The sequence below is a fragment of the Stegodyphus dumicola genome, chromosome 6 (genome assembly GCF_044657685.1).
Source record: "Stegodyphus dumicola isolate Sdum_Otavi_A_Nest chromosome 6, ASM4465768v1".
Lineage (NCBI taxonomy): Eukaryota > Metazoa > Arthropoda > Arachnida > Araneae > Eresidae > Stegodyphus > Stegodyphus dumicola.
In genome coordinates, this window is record NC_140773.1 from 16168044 (window position 1) to 16185754 (window position 17711).

General features: G+C 36.4%; 1 protein-coding gene across 1 annotated transcript in view; it reads right to left on the bottom strand.

The window, feature by feature from the left end:
* Positions 1–17711, bottom strand: part of LOC118205901 (cartilage oligomeric matrix protein-like) — a 242136-nt gene that overhangs the window by 45715 nt on the left and 178710 nt on the right. Inside the window, exon 15 of the mRNA XM_035378174.2 lies at positions 17358–17476. Within this exon, the coding sequence (XP_035234065.1) occupies positions 17358–17476 (119 nt within the window). The remainder of the gene's footprint in view (positions 1–17357; positions 17477–17711) is intronic.

Here is a 17711-nt window from a genome sequence, read left to right on the forward strand (position 1 = left end):
TGTCCACTATTAAAATAATGTATGTCCCCTCCTCCCTGGGATATTCTCCGTTAAAAGTGAGACGGAGCTGGATAAACTCATACAGTCACTTATAAGTTGCCCAAATCAATGGCCAAAACAGACGCACTCCTTTCTGTTGGTTATGATGGAATCAAGGATTTGGTCAAAATCCTTTCGAATCCAGAAGAATAAGCAGTATCAGCTATAAGATATTTCTCCCGCCTTATTAGCATGCCTTCGTAGTACAGTGGTCAGCACGCTGGGCGCGTATTCCAGAGGTCCGTGGTTCGATTCACGGCGAATGCGTTGCTCATTTTTCACTTTTCCTGCTTCCAAAAAAGTGCCTAATGTCTCTGCAAAGCAATATCTAATTTCTGTAACCTAACGGACAAGAAACCTTTCCCGCTTTATCTTCTTCCATGTTATAAAAAGAATAAATTAAAGATGGATCCTAAACAAAAATTTTACTGAATATAAAAAAGATAGCTGTATTTCTTTTTGTTTTAAGGAATTCAGATCCCCCAAAAATGATTTTCTATTGAAGCAGGCTTCGATCCACATCCTGATGAAGAGGTTAAAAAAATTTTCCCTCTTCAAATAAAAAACTCTTCTTCCACCCCGAACAAATTATTTCCTTTTCTCGCTCACAAAGCTGCGTACATTTTGAATGCTTTGGTGTCATTTTTATCTACTGATCAAGTCCGCATTATGGTCTTCAAAGCCCTTAATTTTGATTTAAGTGCCCGAGAAATTTATAGCATTTTGGTCAGTGAGTTTATTATAACATTGATCAAACCAAGCATCCTACAAATTTTACAATTCCCGCATCAAAATAAATAAATAAATAAATAAACAGATCTTACAGCAAAATATTAAAAATAATAATAGATTAAAAAGTCTGAAAAGGTCTAGATTTTAACTATCAGCCAAAAGAGCACTTTTTAAGTTAAATATGGTTTATCTGTATAGTTTATCGATAGAGAGGCTCGGGTCGAATTACGAACCACTAATAGGATACTAGATAAATATACATTTAGACTAACATGGATACGCTATATATATATATATCTTCTGTATATTTAAGAAATGGAAAAATATGTAAGGTAATTCGGTAAAAATATTTAATTCGGTAATATATATAATAAAACTTTTAATTACATGTATCATGAAATAAATGCATTTTTATTTAAATCAAAACAGATTCAAAATTTAAAAAGTATATTCTTAAGAACTGAATCTACTGCTTTTAAATAGTGTAGTTTGCTAATTAATAACTGACAGATCAAATCTGAAAGAATAATATCTTACGCTTTTCGAATGGCAACAGACTCGAATAGAAATTATAAGGTTGCAATTGAGCTGGTACTTGAAATTGAGTCCTGCAAGGTAACTAACGAGTTATCGCTACGTTGGAAAATAGCATGACAGAGACTTGCGAAGGTTAAAATAACCTTCTTTATTTGATTTGAACTTTTAAGAGAAAAGGCATAGCTCGTGCTATAGATAAACCACTACTTGGGGCCAATGTAAATTAAACAGTAAGAGACACTAATTTAAAAGTTGATAGTAAAGTAGTCTAGGACTACACAGTGAAATAAAAAAGCTATAACCTGACTCATTTAACTAGTGCGTAAGTTTAAAGCTATCGGATGAGAGAGAATGTAAAAGCCGAGGTAATTACATTTAGATATAGATGGCAAACACTAAAAACACGGTACGGGGGCCAGAAACTCTCTCTCTTTCTTTAAGATTCAAAACTCTCAACTTAATCTTTTCTCTGATTCGCCTGAATTACCTACGGTTATGAAAACCATTATGCAGTGATTCGCCCGAGTATACTTAGTGTACTCCAATACTTAACATACACTGAAGTGACAAAAGTCATGGGATAGCAATATGCAAATATACATATGGCAGTAGTATCGCACAGAAAATGTATAAATGCGAAGTGCTTTGGCAGGGCTTTCATTTGTGTTCAAGTTATTCATGTGAAGAGGCTTTGACGTGATTATGGCCGCACGAAGAGAATTAACAGACTTTGAACGCGGAATGGTAGTTGGAGCTAGACGCATGGGTCATTCCATTTCGGATATCGTCAGGGAATTCAACATTCCGAGATCCACAGTGTCAAGAGTGTGCCGATAGTATCAGGCATAACATCCCACCATGGACAGCGCAGTGGCCAACCACCTGCACTTAACGACCGAGACCAGCGACGTCTGCGTAGAGTTGTCAATGTTCACAGACAAGCAACACTGCGTCAAATAACCGCAGATATAAATGTGGGATGTACGAGGGACGTGTCCGATAGGACAGTGCGGCGAAATTTGTCTTCCTTGGGCTATGCCAGCAGAAGACCGACTCGAGTGCCTTTACTGACAGCATGACATCGCCTGCAGCGACTCTCGTGGGCTCGTGAGCATATCGGTTGGTCCCTAAACGAATGGAAAACCGTGGCTTGGTCATATGAGTCACGATTTCAGTTGGTAAGAGCTGATGGTAGGGTTCGAGTGTGGCGCAGACCCCACGAAGCCATGGACCCAAGTTGTCAACAAGGCACGGTTCAAGCTGGTGGTGGTTCCATAATGGTCTGGGCTGTTTTTACATGGCATAGACTCGGTCCTCTGGTGCAACTGAACCGATCATTGACTGGAAATGGATACCTTCAGCTACTTGGAGATCACTTACAGCCATTCATGGACTTCCCGTACTCAAACAACGATGGGATTTTTATGGATGACAATGCGCCATGTCACCGGGCCACAATTGTTCGCGATTGGTTAGAAGAACACTTTGAACAATTCCAGCGAATGATCTGGCCACCTAGATCGCCCGACATGAATCCCATCGAATATTTATGGGACATCATCGAGAAGTCAGTTCGTGCCCAAAACCCTGCACCGTCAACACTTTCACAATTATGGACGTCTATAGAGGCAGCATGGCTCAATATTCCTGCAGGAGACTTCCAACGACTTGTTGAGTCCATGCCACGTCGAGTTGCTGCACTTCGCCGGGCAAAAGGAGGACCGACAAAATATTAGGAGGTATCCCATGACTTTTGTCACTTCAGTGTATGATTAGCCCAAATGGTAGAATTAAATACCTCCTGTTTTTACTGCAAAGCATATTCCCCCCCCCCGCATGAAAGCAAATGCACCATGTTACGTTCAACACTACAGAAGAGGTAAGGCAGGAATATTCAATTTCAAGAAGTTCTGCTGGAAAAGAAAACTGCTTCTCTCTTTTTCGGATGCTTGCTGTTGAAATTGAAGTTATTTGGGTGTCGACAGCGCAAGATTGCGATTTAACGCAACAAGCACCCTACTGGCAGGGATGGGAAATACATTGTCAGGCAGGGAATCCAACTATTTTTGAAGCCAGACGACAAAATGATTCAGACGAGTTCTTACTGTAACTGCTTACCACTGCAGAGTGAAACTCATTTCGTTGAGCTACCATTTAAGTGGTTCAGTTCGCTAAAAGCTAATTTTCAATTTGTTGAGGAATGCGGAAAGAAGAAGTTAAAGTAAAGATCAAAATTACAATAATTAGATATTTAACATAAGAACCTTACAAAACGAAACAACATATTTCGAAACTAATACCTTATAAGGTATTTCTCGGACTTTCCTAGCGTGCCTTCGCGGTGTAGTGGTTCTGCACACTGGGCCGGTATTCCAGAGGGCAGTGGTTCGATTCCCGGCGAAGGCGTTGCTGAATTGTATTACCTCTCATATACTAAATTTATCGTGATGCCCTTAACTTATAACACGCCTTCAGCGTTCTGTACTCATTTTCGTGTAACTTGCTTTATCTTGTAATCTTGTAATCTTTACCTCTTATTGTTAAATTTGTACAATCCTTGATATATTATTAATGTACTTTACTCAATTGTATCTCTCTATGCCCTTGTTTGGCCATGTAAATATTTCTTTAATAAATCTGACGCCTGGGCAACGGGGTGTGGGTCCCCTATGGGCCTTTGGTTCGTTGAACTGCCCTGGGTGGATCCGGCGTTGGGCTTGGTCTTTCAGTACGCGGCTCTCGTGTGGCCTCTTTGGCTGCTCTAGATCTTGGGGGGCGCGGTGCGGAACTGATTCACCCTATGGTAAAGGTACAGTGCTCGCGTCTGCCGTCAATGGAATGGAATGGAATCTTTCTTGCTTCCAAAAAATACCTAATGTTTCTACAGTGGCGCCCGAACTAAAAGGATGTTGGATGAGGTTTCTCCACACCCAGGATTTGGCGATTGGGTCCCCTGAAAACCCCAGTCTCCCTTTAAAAAGGTATATAAGGTATTTCTCCCACTTTCCTAGCGTGACTTCGTGGTGTAGTGGTTCTGCACGCTGGGCTGGTATTCCAGAGGGACGTGGTTCGATTCCCGGCGAAGGCGTTGCTAATTTTTCAATCTCTCTTGCTTCCAATAAATACCTAATGTCTCTACAAGCTCTTCTTGGCTAATTAGTAATAGTAATATCATCAATTTCTTTTGAGGGTTCTATGCCCGTGAAATTCTTCATGGTTCGATTGCTAATTTTTAGTCAAACACTTTTTCCCCCAAATTTTTGTTTATTTGTTTGGAGTTAGGCCTTTTTTTAGTCCTCTTTTTACCAAAATATCTTGCTTTTTGCTTATCTTTTTCATTAAAGATGGAGATTTTGGTAGTAGTTTCTATAGTATACAATATGCCCGGGACTTGCAGTCCTTGAGGGGGCGAAAATGTGTTGCGTGCGTTACGGGTTTGTAATAAATTGAATGCGCACAAGCCCAATGAAGTTGAGAAAATTTATGGTCTTAAAAAGAAAAAAGAAAAGGAAAAAAAGACAGGAAAAAAGAAAAGAAAAATCTGAAAGGTTTCAGATTTTAAATTACGTCCAAAGGTTTTTTTTTTTTTTTTTTACATTTTGTGTGGCACATTTATTTATTAAATATCACGTTCTTCGCACTTAAACCATAAAATTCAATTCAACAGCAATATCGCAAAATAATTTTAAAATGAGCATATCTTTAGAAATTACGATACAGAGTCTCTTGCGCTGGAGATAAAAAAAGTTTTTTTTTTTTTCGTACGTTGTTGCCATAGCTCGCTTTGAAATCGTTTAGATTTTTTAATCAAAAATTCGCTGAAATGTTACAAAATCTGAAATTCATAATAAAACAAATTTCAAACTCAAGTTAGGGCTGCCACATGCCCATCTTCTGTGGAAGATAACGTTATTCAAATTTTTATGGCTCTAGGTACCGTTGTTTAATCACAATGCGAGAAACATACATACATTTATGCAGATTCTTCATTATTTAATTTCTTTAAATATAAGACAGGGCGATAATATATGGTGGCAACGATTTGAAAAGTGATACAGCCTTTTAAAGTTTTCAATGCAAGATGCCAAAACGAAATTAACCCTCTGAGCGTTACGGGTTTAGCCTTGAAATTTCAAAGTTCCTCAAAATGTCATAAATAAGTGATATTTTCTTGATTTTAATTAAAAAATGACTCTTTCATTTTGTACCTTGATTCCTTTTCTTCCAATATACATCCAAACTGAAATCAGATACATTAAAAGATAGCAGAAATTTTCATGTATAATGAATGTGGAAGGCAACCTTCTGTATGGAATTTTCCGGCCTTAACGCTGAGAGGGTTTTAATAATCCTTCAGGGCAAATTGTCCCTTTGGACTACGAATAAAAAAAAACTTCAGAATTCTGGAATTTTCCACAGAAATACGTTCACAGTATTTCAGTGCATAATCGATAGTTAAACTGCTAAGAATATTAAACAGAACACAAGCAAACTGCATCTAAAAGGCGAAGTTTTCAATACTCTGAAATCGCTCTGAAGTAACAGCTCGCAACAAAAACAAATGAAAGCAGATCCTCTATCAGGCCTTAAAACTGGGCCGTCAAGATATTTCTAATAATTTCTGCTTCTCCAAATTACTGAAAGGCAATATCAGGCCGAATTTTAGTTACAGCTAATTTAGTCATCAATTAAATTCATTCAAGTATGAATATTTTTATCTCTAGGTATATTGAAGTCTGTGTACCTATAAGTCCGTGTACCTATTTCGGTGACACAGGACCAGATCAAAATGTCGCCAAATGTCCGCCAAATTTGATGACTTTGGGCGATTTCTCGCAAAATTTGGCGACAAAGATTAGTCGCCAATACCGATGCCAACTTGGCGATATCCCGCCATATTACCGAGATACCCATTTACTCAATGTTAAAAAGACTTGCCTCTATATTCTTAATTTTCCAGCATAACTCGTCTATCTAGATTTTCATATTACATTTTACAGAAAAATGCATCAATAATTGCACTAAAATCATCTATGTATGTACAAAATTCATAACAATATATTTCCGGTTCGTATCCTATCTAGTCTATTTTTTCAGCGTTTTCTTCGAATTTTACGAAATAATGCGTAAGATTTGCATCAAGAAATCATTTCAGCTAATTTTCTCATTGATTATGAGAAAAAAAAATTTTTAACATATTGATTATTTTCATTTTTATTAATTAATTAAATTTTTATTCAAATATAGTGTACACTAACAACATTTACTTTCCTTTTGAATCAGTTTACTATTGAAACGAAAGCATTAATATTTAACTTCTCTTACGCAATACGGCGGGCTAGACGAAAGTTTACTCAAAGCTTCTAATATAACTGAAATTGGTTGAACCATTTATTCTTTATTATTAAATTAATAAAGTCAAATGATGTCTGCTTTTGTGAAACTCCATATATATTGCAATGATTAGATATCATTTCAAATTTATTACACGAAGTTACTATGATTCTGTATTAAATCTACGTCTAATATAAATGCTTAAATAACATAGTATAGAGCTTAAATGCTTTTAGCAGACTCTTGAACACTTTTAACTATTTATTAAACTAAAATTAAACTACACTAATTAAACTACACTTTTATCTATCATTCGGTTTATATATGTTACGGTGAAACACCGATATTTGGAGAATGTCGACTTTCACCGGAGAATGTCAACATTCACCAAATACGTCGGTGAAAGATCGAATATTTCTTTACATTCTTGTACATTCGGACCCTCACCGGTGTATGTCGACAGTCACAGATATGCTCTGGTGTAGGTCGAAAAGAGAGGAGTATATGTACACGATGCCATTCCAAAAGGAAGTGTTACACAAATAAATGCAGTTGTAAAAGCAAGGGCCTCTTGTGCAATTCAAAGTGTCATAATAGTTTAAGTTGTTGCAATAAATAAGATTTGGATCACATAATTTGGTAAGTTTATAACTTCTTTTATTTTCCTTTCTCATTTTCAATGTACTGTGTGTTTTAAGTTCTTATATTCTGAAGTTCTTATTCTGAGTCTCAAGTGCGTTTTTTCGCGAATGAATTACGGAGAAGGAAATATAATATTCTTATATGTCCAACATTCACCATTATTACATGGTGAATGTCGACATTCACCGGTGTAAGTTAGAAATAAGAGTATTTGGAAAATATTTCGGACATACACCAAGCGACTATGTGAATCTTGACATTTACAAGTGAAAGTCGACATTCTCCAGTTTTCGGTGTTTCACCGTAACATATACACGTCAAAAACTAAAAAAAAACTCAGTGGCGTAAAAGTCCTAAGGACTGCAGTGCCCGAAAACTGCTTTCTTGACCGTGTGCCCCGGGGTGCGTAAGCATATGCCCTGAACAAGTGGTCAACTTGCGGCAGGATCCACAGTGTTTAGTCCCCAAGTGAACTTGGTACTCATTTTATCGATCCAAGTGATGGAAATCAAGGTATGAAAGGTTGAGTCGACCTTGCCTAGCCCGGGAATCGAGCCCCGGACCTGTGGTGCTGCTGCGCTATGCGCTAGCCACTGTGCCACCGGCCCTTATATATACACGTCATCTTAACCTAATTTTCCTAACACTAACTGTAACTGCAGATGAAATAAGAAAATGTTAAATAACTGAGGTTGGCATATTACCGAAAACAGTAGCTTGGCTTTACACATTTAACTATTTTCGTATTCTTAAGAAAAATAAAAGCATGGCCATTTCAAGCTTTTCATTTAAAGAATCTTATTTGTTTTATTAAGAAAGAGAATTTGCGTAACAAGTTCAACTTAAAAACTACTCCTAAAATTAAGCTCAAATGCCCTAAATTTAAAAAAGATGTTTTGTTTAGAAGAGAAAACTCTTATCTCGGAAAACTGTACCCTTCAAAAGATTTTTGAAACGCTTCCCTTGCCTCTCTTTGTTTATCCTTTAAGTCCCACACAAGTCACGTGGGAATACACAAATATCGGAAACAGTAAAAAATTGACGTTCTTTTTCTCGAAGAAAGGGTGACTTCGCTCTATCTCAAGTTATTGCTCTTTTCAGTCTTTTCATTATCTGCTCCTAAACAGAGCACACGTGAACTGGAAAGTGACAAATTACTGTAAAGTTATTTTTCTAAGCAATGCATTGTTTTAATGAATAAAATCATGCAGTAATTGCATTTTCTGAAAGTATGTAAGTCACGTGTATCAAATGCATCGTGTTTTCCTTGTTCTAATTTAAATTTTAGGAATAAAAGTAAGGAAATGCTGCTAATAGGCACTGATTTTTACAAATTCGAATATCAGTGTTACGTTAAACCAAAAAATCTGTCTGCGGGCGTAGCGGCGTAAATAATTTAAACAGTAAATTAAGAACTATTGCATAGTAGTAGTCGTTAAAGTGACAGTAATAATAATCTATGTAATAATTATAACAATAATTATAAAAACAACAATAGAAAAATCTAAGAATAAAAATTATAAAAAAAAAAATTGAAAGGTTTCAGATTTTAACAATCACCCAAAAGGGTTTGTTAAGGTTCCTTACGCTTTCGCTGAGCTGGCAATCAACCAAATTGCTGTTACACTCACTCCTACTAAACTATTCTTTTTTGTCCTTTTAGCTTTATTATTAAACATGATTTCCTTCGCACTTACGCCATATGCAGTTCAACAGAAAAATTACAAAAATTTTAACAGCAGCATAGAAGTGTATGTTTAGAATTCGCGATGCTGCGTTACGTGCTGGTATGCATTTTTCTGTTTTTTTTTTTTTTTTTCCCCAATCTTTTTTGAGTTTTTCCTATCAATGTTCAGTTTTTCTTACTAAGACAGTTTTACAAAACTTGTTTTGTCTTTTTATTATTAACATTGTGTGTGTTTACTTTATTTGTTAAATATCACGTAACGATCCTAATTCCAATCCATCGGTGCCTTCCGCTTTAAAGAAATTGTGTTTTAGTTCTGGTTTCACCAACAGATGGCGCCACTTGCTTATTCTTGTCTTGAATTACGTTATTCAAAATTTAATAGGTCTAGGTACCGTTGTTTTTTCACAGTGCGAGAAACATACATACATTCATGCAGATATTTCATTACTTATTTTTTTAAACATAGTACAGGGCAATAGGTTTTCGGTAGCAATAATTTGGAAAGTGATACAAGGAATTTAAGTGTTTCGATCCAAAATGCCGTTTCAAGAGTAATATCCCATTCAGGATTAAAGTCCCTTTTGAGCTAATAGTAATTATTATAACAACAATAATAATGATGACAATAATTTTATATCATATAAAATGCGTATTTCTCGTAATATTTTAAGCGAATGAGCATTTACGATATCTTAATTTATCGTATACCCAGCATATTGCTTTTCAAATTACGAGAACTTATATTTCCAAATATAAGTTAATAATAATAAGAATATATATATATAACTCCAAATATAAGTTATAATAATAAGAAGACTCTCAATCGGAAAACTTTGAATTGCTGGCTAGCGTTTCAACAATGATTTTAGCTTTAAAAAATTTGAAAATAACTATAAACATAAGAAACTGAAAAAATTAACAATTATGCAATAATATTTCCTTATCTCTCTAACTAAAAGTAATATTTACTATTACTAACTCATGAAACCAAATTTTACTGCTGAATAAAATTAAAACTCAATTCAAAAAGCATTTCAGTTTCAAAAGCTTTGTTTAAGTCTTTTCTTCTTCTTACTTAATGGAGTACCTCATATTATCTCATTCTCTTTTCTCTCGTTTCCTTTTTACCGACGTTCTAAATTCCACACATGTAATTATTCGCACATATCCTTGCTACACGGATGTTGAATGAAATATGGTAATTTCTGTGTGGTGTTATGAAGGAACGAAAGCATTTTAAATTAAGAAAGAGAATAAAAGAACTGATATTACCATCAAATTTCGGTACCTTGTGCTAAATATTGGGTTAAAAATTAAACATTGTTTCTAGAATCGAACTCGAACTGTAAACTATACACAATTAAAAACTGAAATAAAGGATAGTGCTTTGCACTTATTCCTAAGTCCCCGCAGGTAACCGGAAATGCATCATGAAAAATCAAGAACCCCAAACTCCTGTGGTTGGTTTTGAGCCTTCAACAGCTGTGGTGACAGAATTTTATATATAGTCCAATCCTTAGTTTCAATAAGAACATCATGGGGTTCTTGTTGAAAATAGGAAAGGAGGAATATTTCTTCCTATTTTTAGCGGGAATGTGGCACAGGATATAGACTTGACTTGTGTCGAATGGAAAGAGAATGACAGCGCGCTTTTACTCGGCATCAAATAAAGGAATATCTGGAACAAAAGGAAAATATGAAGAATCAAGATGGTAGAATGGGATATTTCGCTTAGCTGCCATCAGTCGGCGAAGAAAGATGAAATGAATGAAAATAGACCAGCAATGTGAAAAAATGCTGGATCAGTAAGGTAGTAGGTACTTCAAATAATTAACAAAATGTTAAGTAAAAATATCCGAAATATCCTTCGGATATTTGTGTTTTGCTCTAGGAAAAGGTGAGCATCGTAAAGAGCTGATACAGCTGTTTGGATGTAATAGTACAGAAAGGAAAAAATGTGTTGCAAGTTTTTGATATAATTTTGTATAGCATCAATTTGAAGATGTCTGTGAATATATGAATTTGGGATGAACCAGGGTGCATTAATAATTTCACGAAGGGTTTTATTTTGAATAACTTGGATCTTTTTTATGTGAGTTTTAGCGGCGTGTCCCCATACCGGACTGGCGTAAAGTAAAGTAGGTCTAAGGAGGGACTTGTATAAAGTAAGCTTATTGTTGATAGTCATATTGCTATGTCTGCCGAGGAGAGGACGCATAGTAGCTATTGAGATATTGAATTTCCTGACAGTTTCGTGTAAATGTTGCCGAAAAGTGAGTTTTTTGTCAAGTGTGACTCCGAGATACTTCACTTGATCCGTCTACTGAATTTCGTCGTCAAAGAAGATAGGATTAGGCGGAAGGAAGTTTGTTTGCCCTTTTCTGAAAATAATGGCTTTGGTTTTGTCAGCGTTAATGGCAATTCTCCACAGCGTCATCTAGTTCCAAGAAGCTCCAAATAGTTTTGTAGAAAAATTTGTATAGTATTGATGGTTGAAGCTTGAGATACGATAGCGGTATCGTCGGCAAATAAGGCGATAGTAATATGAGGAGAGTGTATGATTGAAAGCCTCTCTACCAGCGCAGAATGTTTCCTAATTGGCTCAAAAATAAGATTCCATCCAACGCCAGTGTTGATCCTATGCAGGTGATAATGTCTTTTTATGTCGCTTTAACTCTTTGAAGGGCGGTGCTTGTGCAAATGGTTTTCAAGACCGTTTCTGAAGTTCCCTTGTAGCTCTTTAGATGGCAATGAAGAAACATAAACCAATCCAGAAACATAAGCCAGTAGTTGATGCAACAATTCGTCTTCAAGAAAATAAGCATCAGCACCAAGAAAAAGCCTGTAAGAACAGTGTGGGAATGCAGCACATGCAAAGTTGCACTCTGCTTGAAAGAAAACCTGTTTCCATGAGTACCATAGAGACTGATTTGTAGGGATGTGTTGTGTGGGCGGTGGTCACGGACACTATCCACCAGAAGTGGTCATTTTTTTTTCAGGCGTCTTGGATAAAATATGTGTAATTGTCGCAAGTTATTTCATTGTAACACCTGATATAGTAAATAAAACAAGAGTTTTGCTGAAAAAGTTAATTACCTCTTCCTGCCCCTCAAAGAGTTAATAAAAGGATATAAAACAAATTTGATTAGTTTAATACACATGATAAAAAAGCATTTTAAACCAGCGAGCATAATCTCTGAAATAATTTGTTCAAGAATTAAATTCAGCGGTGCGATAAAATCGTGTGATAATAAAATCTTCAATAAACTTCACAAAGAAGACTTCTGCTTACAACTTCAGAGCCAGAAGTAATAATCGGCTTTTTCCTTGGAATTATTGTGATGAAATTAAACACAAGAGATAACTTTCTCCAAGTGCCTTAAATTCTTAGATCATTAATGGTAGTGTAAGGATTATGTTAATTTTATTAACAGTTAAATTTTAAGTTCCTTTCCTGTCAAATTCTTAACTACTACTTCCGGCCAGTAAGTAGTTTTGGAATCTTTCTGAATACTTAATGAGGAGGAGCTATATATAAACCGCAAAGTCAGAGAGAATCAGAGTTTCTGATTTACACGCGTCTGCCTTTTGGCCACTCTCTCTCTCAAAGCTGTTATTACGCTCGGCCGTACTCAGGCCCTTGATAGCTTTGCATTCATCTGGTGTTTAAGGGGCCAACTGCATTAGAAACCTGATAGCTTCGGATATATTTTTTCAGTTAATTTTAGTTTTAGTTTAATTCTTATTCTCTTCAGTTCAAGCCCAACTGTCGGCTTTGATTGTACATTCCAAGACGGAGTTTTGTTAAATTTTATTGGAATAATAAAGGGTTAGTTACCCTTCCACCTTGTTGTTTCTTGTCACACAAACTTAAGCGATTATTCGCTAACTAGTTCTTAAGATTCGCCACTTTCTGCAGTAACTGAGAATTACACTAGTGAAAATCTTACAGTAGTTAAAACAATTTCCGTTCATGCTATTTCTCTATCAATGACTGATTGTGCATTTTCTTGATTTAGTAAATGATCGCAATTTGGTCTAAAATATGGTACCCAGCAATAGTCGAGGTTGGTGTATAAAGGTGTTCTTACTGTTGCCTGTCTGGTAGCTTTTGATGCGTCCTAGAAGAGACCCTTATCTTTCCTTCCAAAAATTCCAGCAAAGTGTTGCATGTAACAATTCAGCTGGATAAGGACATCCAAGAAAGGAAAAGGATCGCAGAAATTTGGCCATCTTGTCATCTTAAAATCTTAATTCTAGCAGTCTCCAATAGTTAGCTTTCTCATATGAAGCATATCAAACTGAAAGACAAATGACCGAAACGGAACATTTCTAAGACTTTTTCGTTTGCAACGGTCTCACTGTCTTAAGTCTATAATTCAAATCGAGTAGCGAGTAGTCAAATAATCCTTGACAGCTGTTAACGTTGCTTTTGGTAACAATTACATTCAATGGACTGATTCTTCTGTAGCGTTATGCTAGATAAAAGATAATACTTAATTTGCAAATAACAGGACCAGGGAAATACAATATTTACCAAATCCAGAAAACTGAAAGCATTGTAAAGGATTTCATAATTCTACGGATATTTTGTCAAGAAGATACTCTGCTGAAGAATTTGTGAAACAGTAAAAATAATTCAGAGGTCTTGATTGGCTTTTTTCTGTGGAACAGTTGCCGAATAATAAAATCAAAGCCATCAGTGTAATGAAAGTTGAAAATATATGTAGCAGCGGTTGATACAGAAAAAAGAAAATTTAAGACAAGAGACCTTAGAAGCAGATTGCATTGTTGAATAGAGAAACCCAAACTTTTAAATAACGAAATTCAGTGATGAAAAAAGGGTATATGGAATACCTCTATACATTTTAAAACTCATCAACAATATTAGAAAAGAAAATTCAAGGAAAGTAGGACCACTAAAAGCAGTAGAAGAATACTAGGTAAAGAAATGCCAAGAAGAAAATTTCAGAAATGGAATTAGAAATTTGAATTCAAATAAGCATAATGATAATCTGAAAATAATCACTTTGAATCACTGTATTGAGTGAGATAGAAGTCTTAGAGTTGGCGGATAACACCGAATAGTCTTTTGTGACTCGTAGTGGTGGATATATGTCCTGGTTTGCTTTTCATTGACTAAACAGTCCGTACCGAGCCATATCTGGGATCTCAGAGAAAAACAGGTTGCGCTTTGGGGATGCCTTCAAACTGGTTTTAGGATGCGCTGTTACATATTACATTTTGCATTCTTCAGAGGCTTTTAATGCTTGCGAGGTTGATTGTAGGGAAATGCTCGAGAAGGCTTCAATGCGATACAGCTTTAATGCTCGTCAGTATGCTAATAGAGATATATTTGAGAAGTTGCTGGCTTCAAGGCGATACGGCTTTCATATTTGAAAGTACGCTGATCGAGAAACACAAGGGAACTTTCCGACTTCAGTAACATACGAGTTTAATGCGTGAATATTTGCTTCACTCTGAATGTTAGAAAGGGTTACATGACATACAAATCTGTCTGTACGCTCCCAACCATTAATTGGGATAGCACCCCAGATTACCCGGCCCCACGCCTGGGTTGGGACAAAGGCAGAGAGTCCCCGCATGCTTTACCTGTGTTAAACATTGCAAAGAAGTAAAATAATCGTAATACAAAATATTGTTGCGAAATGTACAGGTGCGGTAAGATAGCTTTCCCGCAAAGCAGTTTTAGGGTTGCCATAAAACGGCAAGGTAAGGCAGGGTTGCCACATTTGGCGAGGAATCGCCCATTTGGCGACAAAATTGGCGATATACCATGGACGGATGGAGAACCTTCTGGAACGAATTCTTACCGGTTTAGCCCAGAATGTTCTCGAACACAAGCCGAAAGCTATATAAGCCCTACTAATCCGCAGTCAGTGAGTGTGTGTGCCTCGCATAGAGTGCGAGATAGTATCGAGTTGGTGTCTCGTCTAGCGAGTCAATCTCTGCGGAGTCGATTGAGTTGACAGCCGGGCAGCGAGTGCCGAGTGGGTCATCGAACGCACCGAAAGATCTCGTAGTGTATCGCGGTTTGTGCATCGTCGAGGGAGCGGTTTGAGCTCCGGGAACGACTGAACCGAAGAGTCGGGAGCTGTGCTCTGCGTGTCGTCGAATGCATCGCGATTTGTAGCGTGGAGAGTCTCGAGAGTACGTGGAGTTCCGAGATCGACCGAGCAGAGTCGGGAGCTGTACTCTGGTGCTTTGCAGTGAAGCTGTTTCTATCGTTATAGCCTGATAGTGTGAACGCTGTGTCGCTGATTGTGTCAGTGTGTTTATAGTAGATCTTCGACAACTGTAAAAAGTGACTTCGGAGCTGTCCTGATTAATATTGGCTAAATAAAGTGTGTTTCGATATTTCATCAAGTAGTGTCGTCAGCATTCACTCCAAATCCATACAAACCCCGTATGAACGTGAAGGAAGATAATAACGTAACAACTGGTGTCAGAAAAGAAAAACGCAACAATATGTAATAGCTATACAGTGTGCTGGATAGTATGCTCTTGTTGTTGTTACCTATCTCAATTGCCCGACAACGGTCAGCACATACCTACGACATTCATCGCAGCATGGGGTCAAATGCGCCTATTGTTGGCATGAGTCTTGAATACCATATTTGAGTACTAGGTGACAGCATGACTTTAGCTAAGTTCCCCCCCCCAATTTTGAGGGAGTGTACCACGGGCCGGGCGGTTCCAACGGTCTTCACCTCTCTTCCCTACCAGCTACCTCTCGAGAGTACTTTTGGCTCAGAGCATATTTTAGTGTCCCCATGCTTCACAGACGGTATCCAATTATAAACATCCATGCCTTCTCCGATATTCGAACCCGGGGCCTCCGGTATGGCAGTCAGAGTCACTGAATACTATACTGAATGAGCGTCTTAAAAGTTCATACTCCCTTGAGTCATGAATAATATTTCCTCAGAAATACTTCACCGAATTTTATTTTCCAAGCAACTAAACCTGGCTCGTCTTATCTATGTTTCAGCATAATTAGTTACCTCTATTTCGGTTTGGCATAGATGATGAATAACTAGTTTCTATCAAATAGCTAGAGAAGCTAGAGCTAGAGAAATCTATAACAAGCCAGAGAAGAGTTTAAGCTCTTAAAGGAAATTTTTACTATTTTTCGATTCGATTTAGCTTCCAGAAAAAATAAGAAACCTTAGTTTTTGACGTAAAAACATAGTAGCCATTCACGCATATTTAAATCACACGTTTCACCCTCTGTTGAAAATAATAGTCCTTGAATTCATTCAAAGCACGAATAAAAATTCATAAACTTAGCAATGTAAAATTTATAATATTTGTTTCATTTTAGTTTACTTTATTTTGTATGTAAACATAATCTATTGAACTATTTGGAAAAACCTATCTAAATGGAAAAGGAACGTTTTAAGAAAATCTAAAATAAATGTTGTTTAAAACTTAAGTAAATTCTAGAGTGACAACCATTCCCGGACTAGCTGGATAAATTCATTCTACGATCAATAAAATATAAGAAGACGGAAGAAAGCAAATTTAATTTATTATATTAGTTTTTTTCGCCGCAAGTTTTTATTTGTACAAACAATTGTGTGGGTTTTTTTAGCTGTAGCTTTTTACTTAGAGAATTTTCGAACAAAGCAAAACACTTTCTTCGAGACATATGTTTGAAATTTTGCCTTCATATTTTATTAATATTTTTCATTCAAATATATTTTTAGAATTTATTTTAAAAACTTAATAAATTATCGACTGCCATGTTAATAAACTGCCGTAATAAATTACCTATCCTTAAGCATAAAATATATAATCCGTCATATATTTTGTTACTAGTATTACTTTGTTATGCACTGTAGAGGCATATATCTTCTAGTTTTTTAAAAAAAGTGTGCAATAATAAGTCTCATTTTAATAGATATAAACAACCAAAAACAAATAGCAGTTTTCGCTCTTATTTTTATTCACATTTTAAATTAACTAAATACCGTATATTCCTACGTATAACGCCCACCTTTTCATTTACGAAGAATCTTCAAAGATACACGTGCGATGCTCTTATATTTTGAAGCCATCCATTCGAAGATTTTTCCCAGGTACTGAACTGACAAGCGATAAGGGGAACAATTCGTGGTTGGGGAGAAATGCTTGAGGGAGTAAATAATTCTGCAAAAGGAGTGGGTTGTATTCAATGCAGATGTTCACAAGAATGTTATTCTAGGGTTTTTAGAAAAGGTGAACAGAATTTGGGGCAAGAATAGGAAAATGGAAATCGTGCTGCAACAAGGATGTTTGGTGTTCGTGAAGGATGGAATGGATGATGATCATGCTATCATTTACATTGCCTATAAAATCCCATATAACTTTGATTACTTACTTGACTTGGGTTAGCGACAAAAGGACAGTTATCACAAACATCGCCAAGCCCGTCTCCGTCGCTGTCCAACTGATCTGGATTCGTGACCCGAGGGCAGTTGTCATCCGGATCTCCAAACCCTGAAAATGTGGATAGTCAAAAATACATATAATTTATTTAGAAAATTTTATGTTTACTTAAAAGTTCATTTTAGAATCTTTTTCTGAAATCCCAAGTGTTATTAAAGGATAACAAAATACTTAGCTCGTCGTCTTGGTACGTTTAGTTGGACAAATACGTTAAATGAAATTTTCAATTTTACATTTAACGTATTTGTCCAACTAAACGTAATGTGTTATTATAGTATTTTCAAAT